Genomic DNA, 16688 nt, shown 5'->3' with positions numbered 1-16688 from the left:
GGCTCGTCGAACAAAAAAACGTTGTATTCAACTCGTTTATGTGTCAATTGGGCTTTTTTGGCACGAGTGGGCAAGTTTAAAACACTCGTTTCACTCGCGTTTTAAACTTGCCCACTCGTGCCAAAAAACCCCAGTTTACACAAGAACTCGTCAAATAAACCACTATTTCAAACTTCCACATAACTTTGTGTAAACCACATAGCATTTATAACAACTTTTTACTAAAAATTTAAAACATTAACAAACTTTAAAAGAAGATTAATCAATTAATTTGACTCAGGATCAGAAATTAGTTTGAAAAATATCACCTTTTAAAAACGTGCAGTCCAGTTTGTGTGTTGTAATTGCTTCTTTTTCCAAATATTTTTGAGTTAATAAAAAAAAAATTGTGGGATATGGATAAGAACCAGTTCCTATCTTTCCTAATTCCTATTAAAAGTAAAATTTTCTTTATTCAAAAAAGTTAGGTTAGGTACTATCGCGCCCACAAAAATGAATAAACATTTACACCGTGCATATGTAACTGGTCCATTTTACCGGAAAGGATTTAACAAATCTTAAAAAGAATGTTAATCTTTTTAATTTCACATTTTCATTTTTTGTTATGGACATGCTCTGTAACATTCTGTGGGGAAAATGAAGAAATGAAAAACTCTTATTTTCCTGTAATGTACGATGAAGAATGTGTTCTTTTTTTTAGAAAAGTCCAAAAGTCCATGCAATATTTTTCACCCTTCCTAGTTTCTTATTTTGTTTAAGGGTGGCAGTAAAGTTGACAGTAAGGTTGGTAGTAAATTTCAACAAACTTTCATCGAATTTTTTTTTTTAATTTTTCATAAATAATTTACACTAAGCCTATATGTACAAATTGCAGTCGGTTCACCATTTACCAGGCATAGGAGGCTCCCAAACCGCTGAAAGAGGCGTGAGAGACGACGGCGGCTGGGGAGTAGGCGACGGCGGAAGTTCTGGTGGCAACAACTGGGGCATGAGCGGCGTAGGTGGCGACTGGGGCATGAGCGGCGTAAGTGGCGACTGGGGCATGAGCGGCGTAGGCGGCGACTGGGGCATGGGCAGCATAACTGGACACAACAGGGGCGGCATGAGCGTAGGTGGACACAACTGGGGCGGCATGAGCGTAAGTGGACACTACTGGAGCGTGAGCCACGGCGAGGGCATCATTGGTGACGCGAGTGTCGAACTTGCGGACGCTGGAGAAGGCGCTGTCCACAGCTTTGGAGTAATGAGAGACGGCCTGGTTGCCACCGAGGGAACGGACGACGCTCTGGTGGGAGGCGCCGACGGCTGGGGCATGGATGGCGTAGGGAGCGGCGTGAGCCACGGCGACTGGGGCATGAGCCACGGCCAAGGGGGCGGCGTGAGCTACAGCCACGGGGGCGGCTTGGTGGATGTAAGCGGAGCTGACAGCAGGAGCGGCCGAGTAAGCGGCCACGGCGGGGGCTCCGATGAGACCGGCATTGGCGTAGGCCAAAGCGGCGGCGAAGACGACGAACTGCAAATAAAGCGAGTTTAGGGGGCGGCGGACTCGATCGAGACACTTACTTTGTACATTGTGGAGTGTTATCGAGACGAAACTGATGCGGTGATCTATGTTTCGGCCGTTTTTATACCGATTCGAAATTACACAAGTTACACACGCCTCAGGTTCGGTGGTCCACTTTCGCTTTCGGTGAAGGTCTGGGTTAGGGCGGCACCTCTTCGTCTCATGTGATTATGTTATTTAATATTTATGCGTTGCTCGATTCACTTTCCACTTTTATTGTAGTCCCAAAGAATTCTATCTCGCCGAACATTAATACTCGACTCCCTCTAGCCTCACCAGAAACATTATTTACCAATTTACACGATTCTCTCCATAAATACAAAAACAAAATACGATTTACTCAAAGCTCTCACGTAAAAACACTTGAACTGTTGTTAAATTTGGTTTAAAAATTTGCAAATACCACCACCCAACGATAATAACATTCAAAGCTTTACGTAAAGTACTCTTCGACACAACTCCCATCAACTCCTTTTTCCTCTTCTTTCGAAATTCCGAACGACGTCATTTTTGCAGCAAGTTAAGCGCAAAAACCGAAACACCCCAAGAATGTAAAGTTGAAGGCAACGAAGATTCTTTAGACATTCTTAATTTCGTAAGAATGTTTGGATGTAGGATGTGAAATTAATTTGCATCAAACACGGAAAAGTTTAAGGTAACGGACGGATAGTTTGAGTGATAAATATTCTCAAAACAATATTTATCATATTCTCTCGTAAATATCCGACGCCTTCAACACTGTCATCATAAGAATTCCGTCTAGATGCTCAGTTAAGTAAGTTAGATCATGACGAGAATTTTCATCAGACTCTTTTATAAATATTGATTTCGGAGCTCGCCCGAAAGAAGCTAAATTTTTAATGAACTAGAGGTTTGTAAATAGTTTTTTTTCCGCAAACAACCAGTTTATCAAAGCACAAACATTTCTTTTGGGAACAAAGCTCGGCTAGATTAAATTGAAACAAAAATACTTCTTGCAGATTTTATTTCATTATTGCGTTATCGATTTGTCCATTTTTATTTACGGTCCTGTCCTAATCTAAACGGCAGCGTTTAAGCTATTAGGCAGTAGATAAAGATCACCATAAACTGTACGCAGCTTCCATTTTGACATTTATTAAGCGACTCCTGTATCATTTTTCTACAGCGACACAACACGATGATGTTACTAATGAAGCAATTAATTAATTATGAAACTATGAAAAAAAAAATGTGGTGATTTATCAGACCAGTCACGGATGAACTTAAAATTTTTCCAAATAAAATTTATGAGCGATTTATACCGCTGCCACATAAACTTTGGTAGTTAAGGTTATTTTTGAAATAAAATTATAATGTCATCTGGGATTTTTCAAGGCTTCACCCATCGTCAATAAATTCGGTCTGGTCAAATATAATTGCAAGACATTTAGGTGCAGCGGCGATCTCTCCTTTTCAAGAACCGAATCCGAATGAAAAACGAATTAATTCTGACGAAAAAACGAGACAAGTGGAGTGGAGGGTATAATTAGCGGTTTCGTAATGGAGTAATGACAGCTTTGCTGCGTCCATTTGACGGTGGCTAAGGTTTGCAAATCTGGATGCAATGCGATAATTACGCTCCGTTGCGCAATCTATTTTAATTCTTGGAAGGCAGTTTTCACAGCCAGCTCTTGGGGGACAGCGATCTACAACAGAAGGGAGAAAATCTCGGAGGGAAGAGTTGGGAGTCCTACCCCGACTTCCAGCAGATGGGTTCGACGAGTCGCAGCGATTCGTGCCGTCCTCTAAACAAAACAATTAGCGTCAAACGGTGTCAACTAATCCCAACGGATCACCTTTTGGGCGACCTTGCTCTCGATACCGAGGGAATCTGCGGCACTCTGGACAACAAATTTCAGCAACTTGAGGAATCGAATGAGTCGACTCACCTGGCGGCCGATATCCTTGACGCTATTGTAGAAAGCCTGTCAAACAAAAATGCACCGATTATGTAATCAGCAAGGTGCAAATTTATAGCTTGAGATCATATCTCAACAATCGACTTTCTACTCGCAAAAATTCCGCTCACACTTCGTCGCGATTCAATTAATTCGCAGAGCTTTGCACGGGACCCTAAACGCTCTCCGTATTTTTTGCAGCCAGATCTGCTTTGCATTAATTGCGCTAATCAGAGACACTGGAGGCGGTGACTCTGTTGTCGAGAAGTGCAACCCACACGATACACTCGAGTTTATCTCCGTCGAGAGTCGAGAATTTACCTTTTGGGGGAGCGGAGCCTCGGCTGCGAAACCCTGGAAATTGTTAATTTTTGATTTGGGCAAAGAGCGAATGAATAAACACGAACCTCGGGGGCGGCGGAATCAAAGGTTCACTACTCTGCCTGGATAAACAGAGGGTTAGGGCAAAATTCGAAAAAGGGAATTGTTTCACCTGGAATTAGGAGTAATCCAGGTGGATGGCTCGTTGTGTCCGTTGTTTCGCGAGTCGGCGTCCGGGGGTGTTCTGGAAACAACAGTAGAAACTGTTGTGAGTTTACTTCTTCTCTATATTGTAACACATCTGGACGCTTAATTAAAGACTTACTCTGACGACGGCGTCGCCCACGTCCCTTCATCATCAATTATGAGACCGTCTCTGGTGCGTCTGGAACAGAACCAGTCATTTCCACCGTCTCATATTTCCCCAGACTGGCGTTAATGAAAATGTAGCGTTCTAATTAAAGTAATGGGTTACCTATGGGTAATCGACGTTAATAGTTCTTCATTAAGGCCGCGGTAATGATCCACTAAATTTAGCACGACGGGGACGACGCCCAAGAACAACAAAATCAAAGCGAAGCTCGCCACCGCGATTCCGTTCTGCAAAAAGACAACAATTATTTTTTTTAAACCACCCCTTGTGGACGTACACTCGGGTCCACCACTAGTTTACAAACTGAGAACCTCGCCGAGTGGAAAATTTCCCAAAGCGGTCCGCACTTCCCGATCTCTTTCGTTATCTTGCCGACGGTGTAATTGCGCAACCCTTCCAGATGGCCCTCGAGCCGCGACACGAACTGCGCCCTGCTCTTAATCACAAGATGAATTTTTGATCGCCGCACTCACCCCTACCTACCTTCTCAACGATCCACCCTCTCCTGTTGTCCAGAAAAAATTGCACGTCCTTGAGGTGCGAGAGCGACCGGTTGGCCTGGTGGCTCAAAGGGTGAATGAACACCTCGAGGGCGGTCAGTTTGTACAAGATGCTGTCCCTCAAGTCGCTCAGTTGCGCCGCCTCTTTCTGAATTATTCGACGCAACGCCGCCGCCAAATCGTCGAATTTTTTGGAGCTGGAGGGGTCGCTCAACTGTCTGGCGACGGTGTTCAATTGTTCGGCGAAAGAAGTCAGATCTTTCCGGGTCAAGACCCCCGAAATGCGACTCCTGTGTGGGGTGAAGTCGACGGCCGAGAGCGTCGCCAGAGCTTGCAGGTGGAGCTGGAGCGAGGGACTCAGAATCTCGAGGACGTCCTCGGCGAAAGAAAAGTTATCGAGGGCGGTTTTGTAGTCGGTCCAGGTCTTGTAGTTTGTGACGGAGGTGTCGAAGAAGTTGTGCAAATGAAAGGTGGAGTAGACCGGTCGATTTCTTTGGCAGCTCCTGCAAAGAGTGGGACAGATTGGGGATGAAGAGTTAAGCGATGGTTTACTCGAGCACATCCTCGACGCGCAACGAGTCGTTCCCTTTAAGAAGGTCTTTGAGAGCGCCACCCTCTTTGTATAAAATACCTCCGGAATCGAGAATTTCAGCGAGCGCCTTGTAATGAGGCTCGTCGTAGAGGGGTTGACAGAGGAGGGACTGTCCATGGGTCCCCAATAAAAACGACACCGCTCCCAGACTCCACAACGGGACACATACTAAAGACGCGAGGACGACTCCTGATAATAGGACAGGTGTCGTCCTGGAAGTCGGCTCGCATCCGCAAGGTGCGCCGCATAATAATACTCCCCAAACCAGAGATACCGTTGTGGAAATTCCTGCGACAACAGACGTTTATTAATGATAAACAATCATGTTTGTTCTAATTTGCACGATATTGTTGTAAGTGGGAGGCGGTTTTTCGCCGCTCCCAACAACAATATCTGGAGAATCGATAATCGCCAAGAAGGGGAAGACTATCTGTTGCATTTTTTATGGCGCAAGAGGCGACTACGCTTTGTACATATTTAATGCTTTATTCAAAAGCATTCAGAAGGTAATCACTTAGACTGAGAATTTCATAACCGCCGGCAAACTATTATGCAAAGAATACAAAGTGGTTGGACGCATGGACGGAATAAAGTAGGCTTCCTGAATGGGTTGCATAATTTAAATGGACAACGGGAAGTGTCGCTGAGCCAAAAGTCTTGTTTCAGAGCTGTGAAAATTTTTAAGATCGACACAATTCGGTCTGGAGGCAATTTTAGGTCGAAGTGTCGCAACGATCGCTTTTTACGTGATCGGCCTTGGGATTAATTGTACATTGTCGACGACCCGGACAAGGTGAACCTCTCCGAAGAAATCGATCCCATTTTATGAATGGAAAATGATCTGATTGTTGCGCAACACTCACCCAAAACCGACAGCCACCTCCACAGGTCCCACCTGTTCAGGGCCTGGACCGGCGGCAGGACCGCTCGCCGCCCCCGTCTGACCGCCGCCGACAGCGCCCTCGACAGCTCGTCCAGAGCGTGTGCCGACTTGTACACCTCGGTGCGCCTTCGGGCCAGCACGTTCTTTATTTCTGGAAAAAAGTGGTCGTCAGAAGAGCCACTCTTAATTAATGGGGCTCCGATTTCGCGCGATCCGAGCCCTAATTGTCGGCTAGTTTTTGCCAGTGCGGAGTACTGGAGTCAGTGTAATAAGAGCGCGCCTGAAACCCAATTCCATATTAATAAACGGGCCGGAATAAATTAAGAGGTATCAGGTGCACCGCCGCTACGTATTCCCGATATCAGAAAACTGAATTCAACGTAATTTCACCTGCAACATGGGAAGCCGTTTCCCGGGAAACTCGCGCTGGAAGTTCTCTGAATGCGGCTCGAGCGTTCTCCACGTAAGACGACAACTTTTTCTCCTTGCCCATCAGCTCGAGCTGCTGGATCTTCAAGTCGGACGTTAACTGCAAAACATTACAAAAAGTCTAAATAATTTATTATGACATAATATTGTTGAAAATTTAATAAAATATAATTACATAAACATTTTTGTTTTATAATACAAAAATTTCCGATAATATTGCGGAATCTGGAAAAGTGCCCCGAATGCTTGCAGCGTTTCCACGTTGAATGGCAAGGGAAATCCTCTCGAAAAGGAATTTCTTTGATTTTGAATCGCCTGATTCCGCGATAAGTCGGTTTCCGATGACATTAATGAAATCGATGGCTTCTTTGCACCAAGGGCCTAAGGTTTCAAATGCTAAACCTTTAAACACGTAGTTTGACGAAATGATTGAACTATATTTGCTATGTTTGCGTTTGCAAGCCATTTCAGCGGCAAAACCTGAGACTTCAGATGATTTCAATACGTAACTGTTTGCAAGTGTATCTACAACAGTAACGTCCCAAACCAAAGGTTGACCTTTAATCCACGGTACTAAAGTCATCCCATCTGGGCGTTTTCCGTCATCCCGAGACAGTCCGTTTGGTTCTAAAGTTGAATTCACATGAATTGAAGTTAAAGACCGGTTGATAATGGAATTAATTTCAGTGTGTCTTGAAAATCTACCACTGCTTTTGAAACAACTTAGACCGTGGGTGCCAATTTCGTCAACTTTCGCATTGCACTTGCAAATATGAGGTGTACAAAGATTACAACCCAATCTTAAACCAATACAAACTTGGAAGGAAGTGTTATCTAAAAGAGTACCAATATTAGGAGAAGGTATTGCATGTAACCAAGATCCTGATTCTCTGCATTGCAAAGCTTTAAAACGAGCCAAGTCTCTAGGTGAATTAAAGATTAAGTCATTGGCAATTATTCCTTTGATATTAATATTATCCCAATTCTTCTGAAATTGTGGAATTGTTGGTATTTCGTTCTCATTTGCTACACCCCAGACTGCTAAAGCTTCATCATAATGGTGAATATTAAGCTCATTATCCTTTGAGTTTAGTAATAAAGAAACAAGCTTTTTAACCCCATTAATTGAAGATAGGAAAGCAGGGAGGCAAATATCGGAAATGCGACGAATTCCCAGACCACCAAATCTAATCGGTAAAGTGGACTGACGCCATTGTAAATCAGTTAAACGTAAATTAAGTATTCTCTCTAAACAATACTTTAAAGAAGAATCAATTGAATTAACATAATTAGAAAATTTCCAAAATGGAGTTGTTCTTAATAAAAAATTAAATTTTGGTATGAAAAGACAGTTTTTGATTAAAGTATAAGCCACGTGTCTGTTAAGGAGTTCAGCTTTGTTTAAAAGATTTTCAACTGTAATTATAGTTTTTTCGACGGTGTTTTTAAAACCTTGGTCAAAGATTGGAGAGCCTAAAAGAGATAAACTTTCTCGGTCACAGATTTTAATGCCTGGTGCTAAATTTTGAAATTCCTAAATTGATTTGTCGTGATAAACACCGAGCGTCTCCCGCACCTGCACCCCCACATTTAATCCCTGCGCCCCAGAATATTACACCCACTTGTAACACTGGACGTAAATCATATCAACATTTTTTATCAACCCCTCCACATAAATCTTTCGCCACGTAAATTCGTCAAATTGGGGGTAATGGAAGTTTTACGTTTCATTAAAAAAATATGCTCCCGAGAAATTGTGACTTCCTGTTTGCTTGCAACTTCTTCGCAGAGTCTTATCTTTATGGCAAACTGATGATGGCGAGCTCCTAAAACTTTTACGGCTGTTGCGATATTTCTACCTCGCACGATTAACACCTCTGCCTCACTTATCAGTGAAGATATTTGCTCCAACGCGCCAGAAACCAACAGCAACGTGCACTTGCAACCAAAATCTGACACTTTTGATAGTGTAATAACGACTTTAATTATTTGCAACAGTTTCACTCCTCAGTGTGATTAAGGTCTTGGTTGCACCTGTCATTCATATGTTAATTCGCGTTAATTGTTTTTTGAGGTTATGTTTTGTGTTTGTTATTAATTGCTCAAAAACCAGTCAAAATCGTTATTAAACAGTGAAGATGTGACTAAACGGCGAAAATGTTGCTCCCACTACTGAAATACATCAAAAAGAATTGCAAAATGTCGCACAAAGTTTCAAAAAAGTTTAAAAATTTGACAACCATCGTGTGTTGTTTTATTTATATTTATTTTATTTTTGTGGTTTTATTTAATTTAGTTGCTTCTCTGGATGCATGTCCCAGCTGCCAGAGACGTCTGACAAGGTAAGATAATATTTGTACTTTTTCTTGGTCAGCGCAATAATTTTTACACGGCTCGTTTTACCTGTTTCAATGTATTTATCTCGATTCCCCAATGAAATACAGCATGTGCGTCTGTGTTAACATAAGTCCGTTTAATTAGAAATGATCTGGATATTGAATGCAATTTCCAGAGTAAGTATGCAAATGTAGAGAACGGTCCGAGGAATATTCAGCCGAGGAGTAGAATGTGAGGTTGTAATTTCGAGGAGAATCAAATAGAGCAGTATGTATAAGCACAAATGTCTTTCTGGAATTATCTGGTAATCTATGGCTTGTGCTAATTACGAATCTAGATAGGGCGCCAGAGACCGCGATTAAATATTACCTTGCGCAGTTATTGCAAGTATGATATCTCCTGGAAGCCCTCTGAATATAGTTATGCAAGACTGTGGAACTACTAGCTTGATTCAATTGGACTAGCTAACAATCGAATAAGTCGCTCAAGTCGAAAAAGTGAATTCGTTTAAAGCATTTGCGACTATTTGCATATTTAATCCGCATCGTTTTATTTGTTGCGGAACTTACATTCCCGCACGAGAATACGACGTCGAGTCCTGTATACTGCAAGGTGTAGCACAAAGCTCGATCTTTGGGCCTGCACTGTTGTCGAGCGATCGTCAGCTGCGTGGACAGCTCCTTCAGTCGGGCTTGCAGCATCCGCCCCGCCTCGCTGGCCGCCCCACACTCGTCCAAGAGCCTCATCACGAGCGAAGTGACCTCTCCACTCCCTGAAAACCACCCTAATAAAAGCATTCACACGAATTATACCCACCCGAGTCGACTTGATCTAGCGCCTCCAGAGCGCTATCGATTCCCGTCTCGTATGCCAATTCTTCCTGGAAGGGGCGTCCCACCAGTTCGTCGACGTCTGTCAAACATTCATAATATAATACGCGTTTGGTAAACCGAATCCGGGGAGAACCGCAAAGCGAAAAGGAATTCTCATTAGAGACTTATTGCTTTCGCGCACCTTCGAGGTCTCTCCTGATCGCTTCGATCACGAGGTCGGTGGAGGACGTCGCCACGAAGGTCATCTGCATGTGAGCGTTCCGCACGAAGGTGTCCAAGTCGTCGAAGATGATGTTGGTGGTGGTGGGAGATTTGGACATCTGACGGGAGATTTGTTCGTTCCCGATGAAAATCAAAACGAGAGGGAATCTGCAAGAGGAAGTGAAGACACGCTGGATGATGAGAGATCTTGAGCTTACATCTGAAGCAGCAAGAGAAAGACCAGCAGAAATACTGAAGTGCGTTCGACGCATTTGTCTCTGAAGTCTAGAGAATCGTCGGAAGTGTCTTCGGTGAGTCTCTGGATGTTGTCTTTGGAACAGCAGAAGTAGACCAGTGCGATCGAGGGTATGCAGAGGGTCAGGATCGTCGAGAAGATGAGCCACCCCAAGACACCCACTTCCATTTTGAGCAACTGGAAAGAAGTGATTCGTCGATATCGAGTGGACTCAGATTAGATGATTTTATGAGTCAAGTTTTCTCGAAAACTGGAGGCGCTTAAATTTTCTGTTAATTTCCTGTGTCGCCTAAATTCCTCAAGGAAACGATTATATTTAGCAAATCTGGTAAGTTGGCAACTCTGGCTATAAATTGTCTTAAGAAGGCGAAACATCGCATAGCATGTGCAATTTATTGTACAAAGTACGTGCGTGATTAAATTTATACACCTTGCAACAAATTCGGAGATCAAAGCATCTTCACTCTAAAATTGGAGTTGTTTCATGTAATTTAATTGATAAAATTGAGAGACCGTCACGATGATGCTAATTAAATTTTAATTGATCGAAACGGCTAATTTGGATCAAAGCACACGAGAAAATAGCAGGTCCCGTCGACGAATAAAAATAATGCCTCGTCTAGATGGAAATACTTTTAATATCTTCCGCTCGATTTAAATTCTTAGAAAACTCGACTCAAACTCGAATTCGTGATGTTGTTAATTGTTAATTATTTCGGTGGAAACGAGGGATTCTTCGCGAAGTCGATTTCTGTGGTAAGATGAGCTCCGAGAAAGCGTAATTTTTTAATGGATTAAAAAAGATCGCGTCACTCGAAACAAACTCGGATGAATTTCGAATCTCATCTAGAACACTTGCTAATTACCTCATTCGAAATGAGAAATTAACAAAGTTGGATAAGCGTCGGAAAAATTAGTACAAACTAATTATCGAGTACACGAGTTGTTTGAGACCAGTCAAGACGGCACCCGTTTGCATAATTTACTGCATTCGTTCTAAGAGTACAAAAATATATCACTGGGACGAATCGCTTCGTTGGACAGGAGGAAATTGTAATTTTTAGACAAATTATAAGAATAGTTGATGTTATTAAAAACTACGACAGGTAAAGCAAAATTGTGCCGAGCCTTTTCAGTAGAATGGAAAATCTCATACAAAAAGGCCAGGGACGTAACGTGGTGTGTAAACACGATAAAATTGTTTTTGACCCCAATTAATAATAATTTCCAATTATTTTCGTTTTTTATACTATTTTTTTTCCACTGTTTACTCAAATTTGAAATACTCCCTAGCGTGTACCGTTTATCGGAAAATTATGATTATTTTATACCCTAAACAACGATTTAGAGAATTTTTGTTATAAATATTATTGTTTATAAAAAAATAAATGAGAAACCATAATATTGTACAATCGCGGCCATCCAAAAGTGAACGATAGCTTGCGAAAATTTCCGTATTTTTCGTTAGATTAAATCAGGCTGTATTCATTGGCGTTCGTGCAGCAGGCGTTACTATTTTAATAATAAAAAGTTGTAATAATAAAAATGAGACTGAGAAGTAATTAATACATTATTAAAGTGAAAGTAAACTTTAGTAAAGAAACCTTTCCAACACATTCGCATTGGCCTCTCAAGCCTGTTTTCTTGCCAACCCCTCTTTATATTGAAGATGCAAGTCTTACTGCAATGTAATTCTCTCGCCACAGCAGCCAACGACCAATTTTCTTCTAGCTTTGCAATAGCCCTAGCTGTCTGCATCGGAGAGAGATGTGGCATTTAAAAAAAATAGTTTCAATAAATTTTTTATCGCTAGTGTCAAACTTTGACATTTTAGGACGCCTATGATTTAAAGTAAATATCAAACTATAAAAAAAAATCGTTCACTTTTGGATGGCCGCGATAGTACGTATTGATCCAATTTATGAGGTGAGCAGATTTTTTTAAACAATTTTTTATACATTTAAATTTCATTTTTTGGTCAACATTTTTTTTTCTATGGGTTTATTTAAAACGGAAGGTTTATTTTAATAGACCAAACAATTTAGAAGATTTGTGGCAGATAATTCGCGCTGAAACGGAACAAATAAGCCCTGACATTATTGAGCGCAGTGTACAAAGTGTCAGTGAGTGCTAAATGGTTGGCGAGAGGCAATTTTTACATTTGCGTTGAATTCTATTGTTAGCCTTAGATGTTTGTTTGAAGTCAATTAAAATTTTTACATTAAAAATTAAATTAAATTTTTTAGATCAAATTTATCATGTTCTCAAAAAAATTATTATGTAAGGTATCAATTTTTTTCAGTCATGGTTTAGCTAGTACGAAGGCTCTTCAGAAAAAGAAGAAAAAAGTGGGGGTGTTCATTTAAAAAAATTATTAATGACGTCATAATTAGGAGATGAAAAGCTGTCAACATAAGTAAAGTACTGAAAAATATGCCCTTTTTAAAAACAAAGTTGACCTCTCCGAGGATTTTTCTCAGAAATTAATACTTACAGTTTCATCGAATTTATTCCGAAGTTTACGAACGCACTGTATAATTTTACAGGGAAAGTTTATAGCACATTTTTTTGAAAAAAACCAAATACGCTCTGAATGTGCAAAAATCTAGAGAATATCATGCTCTACAAACATTTATCGTAAAATTATTTACAAAAAATTATTTGCATAAATCTTCAACGATTAAGAAGCATTTTTTTTATTATAGTTTTCTTCTTTATCGGTAACGTTTCGGTAATAGAATTCATATTTAAATGCCACTAATTTCATAAATTGTTTAAACAATGGCTTGAGTATTTGCTCCAGTGCAAAAACGTCAATGAATCGATTTGTGTCAGTCATGTAATTTAGAATTAACGCGAGCAAAATTTTAATTTGATCCAACTATTTCGATGCTTTGCACTGGCGCCCTTTAATTGATATATTCCTGCTAGAACTAGCCGGAAATTCGTAAATCGTTGCTGGAATTTGCGTAGGTTTTTCGCAATTCCTCGTCGAAGCATTTAAAAGTCGAAGTTTCCAGCGGAAGACTCGACGTCGCCCTGATTATTCCCGAAAGTTTGTTGCCGTCCGGTCCATTACCTGAAAGGCGACTAGGTGAATCGGGAGCGGGTTGTGCAAGGCATTCCGCACCAGATCTGAAACAAACAAAACACTTTGAAGCGATTGTACAGTTGTCTGGTCGCATCAGGTCCCACCAGGTCCAGGTAGAAGCAAACAAGGGCGGAAAAAATCCAACTTTGAATATTTCATGTTTCCACGAGTAATTGTTGTTTTGTTCCAGAAAAAACAATTAGAGTGGCGCTTCCCTCCGACCAAATTAAATTCCGTCATGCCCTTATGAAATTACACGCGACCATGAAATATTTAAAGTGTGTCCTTTAGGACCCGGAAACATCCAACGTGACGCTCCACGAGTCGCGACTCTTTCAAATTGATTTTCTCGCTCCACGAAAGTGGGTCTGAATTAGGTCCGAGTTTGCAAAAGTGTAAATAATGTAACCGGTGCTCACGAAACAATTATAACTTCGTTTTGTTAATTAATAAGAAACAGCTTTGCCGTGTTTGTTTATTGTTGTTGGGAGGGTGCGGATATCGCTGGACGAATTAAAAATAATTGTTATGCGGCAAATACAAAGCTAACTAGTCCTTCGGCGAGTTTACCTGCAGGAAAGTCGTTCACTTGTAAATATCCCATTAAGCCGGTGAAGACTTCGAATAGCAAGTACTCCTCTTCGAGTCTAAGGTTATGGAGGCGCATTCCGTCTCCCTTGGGGACATCCAGGAATTGCAAACCGGAGATTCTTGTAGATATCTTCGTGATATTTTCAAATCTAATTTTCTCGTCTCGTGCGAGGGTCTCCGACCCAGATCTGAAAAAAATGCAGAGATATCATCTGCGCGCCGACGAATAATTTGTTTATTGGAGTTGGAGGTCAACAGCGCGATTAGATAAGTGTCAGTCGACATGCTGGAGGTTGCTGTGATTGGATGCGGTGTAGTGGGCCTCCCGACGGCCTTGGAAGTCCAGAAACAACTGGGACCTTCTGGTCGCGTGGTCATCTTCACCGACAGATTGAGTCCCTGGACGACAGGTGACGTGTCGGCGGGCTTGTGGACCCCCTACTTGCTCGAAAACACCCCCCAGGAGAAGATAACGCGATGGGCGAAAACCACCCAGGATTACATCTTGAAGTTGTGGAAGCGGGGTGAGGCCAAGGACACCGGGATATCTCTCCAATTAATAACGACTCTGTCCGACGATAAGAATTTCCAACTCCCTCCATGGATAAAAATCAGTTTGGGCCACTGTGAAATATCGCCGGAGCAGATCAAACGCTACAACCGGAGATTTAACGAGGAGTTCACCGGAGGATTCGCATTCGTAACTTTTATTTGGGAGCCGTCGAAATTCCTACCGTACTTGCAGCGCAAGTTCCAGCAGAGAGGCGGCGAGATCAAGCTGGGAAAAATCGAACGCTTCGAACAACTCTCGCGGTTCGACGTCGTGGTGAACTGCACGGGGTTGGATTCGAGGGTGTTGGTGCCGGACCCCCAGGTCCACCCGATCCGAGGCCAGGTGGTTCGCGTGAAGGCGCCCTGGCAGTTCGAAGCGTTCATGAGCGACGCGCAAGACGGAAAGTACATCATCCCCAACGAGGAGTGCGTCATCCTGGGGGGCACCCACCAAGTCGACGATTACAACACCGAGATTGACGAAGGCGACAAGAGGGATATCCTGGAAGGGTGCTGCAAGTACGTCCCGTCGTTGGTCAACGCTCCCGTGATGGGGCATCAAGCGGGACTCAGACCCGGACGGGACCAGGTCCGGCTCGAGCTCGAATACAGGAGAGTGGGAGGGAAGGTAATGAAGATTGTACACAACTACGGACACGGAGGAAGTGGAATTACTTTGTCGATTGGGTGTGCGGTGGATGCTGCTCGGCTTGTTAAGGAAGCTTTGGGGTCGAGCGGTCAAAGTAAATTGTAGATCTTGTAACAGTGCTAGTTGTACTTGGTGCGAGAGTGGAATTGTAAAGCGGCGGAAAAATCTCGACGCCTTATCTTATCTCCGACCGCGTAAAAATAGAAATGCCAAGTAAATCGTTAAATGTGTTTGTGCAAAATGATTTTTTTATTATCATCATTGTTAATATGATTTATTCGTTGAAAAGTTTTTCCGATATTAAGGTCGACGATTTTCGGATTATTTTATAATCCGTAATGAGAGCGCGGTTTTAAGGATTGTTTCATCAGATAACGTTCATAACGACCTCTTTAACCTTTCCCTAATTAAATTGGAGATTACTAAAAGTGTTTAATTTTATATTTGCTTCGCAATCTAGATTTAACATGCCGATAACGAATGGAACTCGTGTCATAAACGTCTTTTATATTTATTTGTCGAGTTATGTTGTCAAGAATGAAAGGCAGTTATTTAAATGTCATCGCTCCGGGAGGACTCTCCAATTTTTAGAATCTGGTTGGAAATTATTTGAAAAGAGAAGAGTGAAAGCTTTGCTTTTCTGTCTCATTCGTAAAGTGAAGCATCGTTGATTAAAAAGGATTTTTTTTTTACAAAACAGTAAAACAATTTTACGTATATTTCTATTAATTGCCAATTTAGATGCGATGTTAAAGTCGTTTTATGGATCTTATCGTCGAGAACACAATTCAGAAAACTTTGTAAATAATTGATTTTCTTTGGATTGTAAAAATGGTGGATGCGCCGCGAATTATTTTTAATTATGCCGCAATATTCTTCCTGGTTAGAGCGGGATGGATTTAATTAGAAGAATGTCAGATTGCAGTATTTTAAACTCATAATAATGATAAAAATGTAATAAAGTTGTTGGAATGTCTGTATTAGCCGTTACGCTAGATAGGTATGTAATGCAAAATTTTTATTTTTGCACCGCCATCATAAAATAGTTTTATAATCAGTAGTATGCGTCTGAAGTTGGCATTTCTTCCAAATCTCGTTATCTGTCTGCTGTACCATATTTTGAAGTTTTATTATTATCATTTTTTTTAATAATTTTATTATAGAATCATAATTGTTCTCATCTTAGACGAGGAAAGTGATCTATAAGTCACGTGTGTGTTATAAGTCATAACTCACGTGTGAATTATTTACATACAGTGGTCTATAAGTCACGCGTGTGTTATAAATCATAACTCACGTGCAAATTATTGTAAAAATGATGGATGCGCCTGAAACGATATATTATAAGTATCATTAGTTGTGAAGTTAAATAATGTGAAAAACATATGTTTTACAGATTTCACTCTTGATAATCTATACCACTGGCTTATAAAAATAAACTTTAGAATATTTATTATTATGGGAAAGCAAAAGAGAGTGTAACTATAACTCAAATAAAAAATTGGAAGCTGTAATAACTTTTTTTGGTGTTTTTTTTTTGTCAACCGTCTCGATTCTAATTGACACACCCCACTAAGAACAAACTCTGTCATTCAGC

General features: G+C 41.3%; 4 protein-coding genes across 5 annotated transcripts in view; 2 read left to right on the top strand and 2 right to left on the bottom strand.

Moving 5' to 3' along the window:
• Window positions 1–806: 806 nt before the first annotated feature.
• LOC138136076 (larval/pupal cuticle protein H1C) lies at window positions 807–1719 on the bottom strand. Its single transcript, XM_069055158.1, has 2 exons — window positions 1564–1719; window positions 807–1513 (listed from the first exon to the last, which is right to left on the bottom strand). The coding sequence occupies exons 1-2, from the start codon at window positions 1570–1572 to the stop codon at window positions 887–889; spliced, it is 636 nt and encodes a 211-aa protein (XP_068911259.1). The 5' UTR covers window positions 1573–1719; the 3' UTR covers window positions 807–886.
• Window positions 1720–1860: 141 nt separating this feature from the next.
• Window positions 1861–14147, bottom strand: prom (prominin). Its single transcript, XM_069055123.1, has 20 exons — window positions 13870–14147; window positions 13288–13343; window positions 10171–10385; window positions 9933–10120; window positions 9735–9830; window positions 9488–9690; window positions 6543–6681; window positions 6133–6303; window positions 5230–5557; window positions 4661–5180; window positions 4455–4613; window positions 4280–4404; window positions 4130–4189; window positions 3977–4048; window positions 3891–3926; window positions 3805–3837; window positions 3475–3510; window positions 3382–3426; window positions 3280–3330; window positions 1861–3231 (listed from the first exon to the last, which is right to left on the bottom strand). The coding sequence occupies exons 1-20, from the start codon at window positions 13964–13966 to the stop codon at window positions 3204–3206; spliced, it is 2658 nt and encodes an 885-aa protein (XP_068911224.1). The 5' UTR covers window positions 13967–14147; the 3' UTR covers window positions 1861–3203.
• Window positions 8344–16688, top strand: part of LOC138136061 (trace amine-associated receptor 1) — a 59251-nt gene continuing 50906 nt past the window's right edge. Inside the window, exon 1 of one of the 2 annotated variants that reach the window (XM_069055141.1) lies at window positions 8344–8923. The gene's annotated coding sequence lies outside the window, so the exon portion shown is untranslated. The remainder of the gene's footprint in view (window positions 8924–16688) is intronic. The other variant, XM_069055139.1, reaches the window with a different exon arrangement.
• On the top strand, window positions 14145–16612 carry Daao2 (D-amino acid oxidase 2). Its single transcript, XM_069055143.1, has one exon. The coding sequence runs from the start codon at window positions 14174–14176 to the stop codon at window positions 15194–15196; it is 1023 nt and encodes a 340-aa protein (XP_068911244.1). The 5' UTR covers window positions 14145–14173; the 3' UTR covers window positions 15197–16612.

The sequence above is a fragment of the Tenebrio molitor genome, chromosome 7 (genome assembly GCF_963966145.1).
Source record: "Tenebrio molitor chromosome 7, icTenMoli1.1, whole genome shotgun sequence".
In the NCBI taxonomy this organism is placed as follows: Eukaryota; Metazoa; Arthropoda; class Insecta; order Coleoptera; family Tenebrionidae; genus Tenebrio; species Tenebrio molitor.
Note: the sequence above shows the minus strand (reverse complement) of the source record. Positions and strands in the feature narration are given on the sequence as shown.

Coding starts and splice junctions, on each gene's coding strand:
- Daao2 (XM_069055143.1), top strand. CDS start 14,174: ATGCTGGAGGTTGCTGTGATTGGATGCGGTGTAGTGGGCCTCCCGACG.
- prom (XM_069055123.1), bottom strand. CDS start 13,966: ATGCGCCTCCATAACCTTAGACTCGAAGAGGAGTACTTGCTATTCGAA. Junction 5,181..5,229: donor CGCGTCGAGGATGTGCTCGA/GTAAACCATCGC, acceptor CACTCTTTGCAG/GAGCTGCCAAAGAAATCGAC. Junction 3,427..3,474: donor TCAAGGATATCGGCCGCCAG/GTGAGTCGACTC, acceptor TTTGTTGTCCAG/AGTGCCGCAGATTCCCTCGG.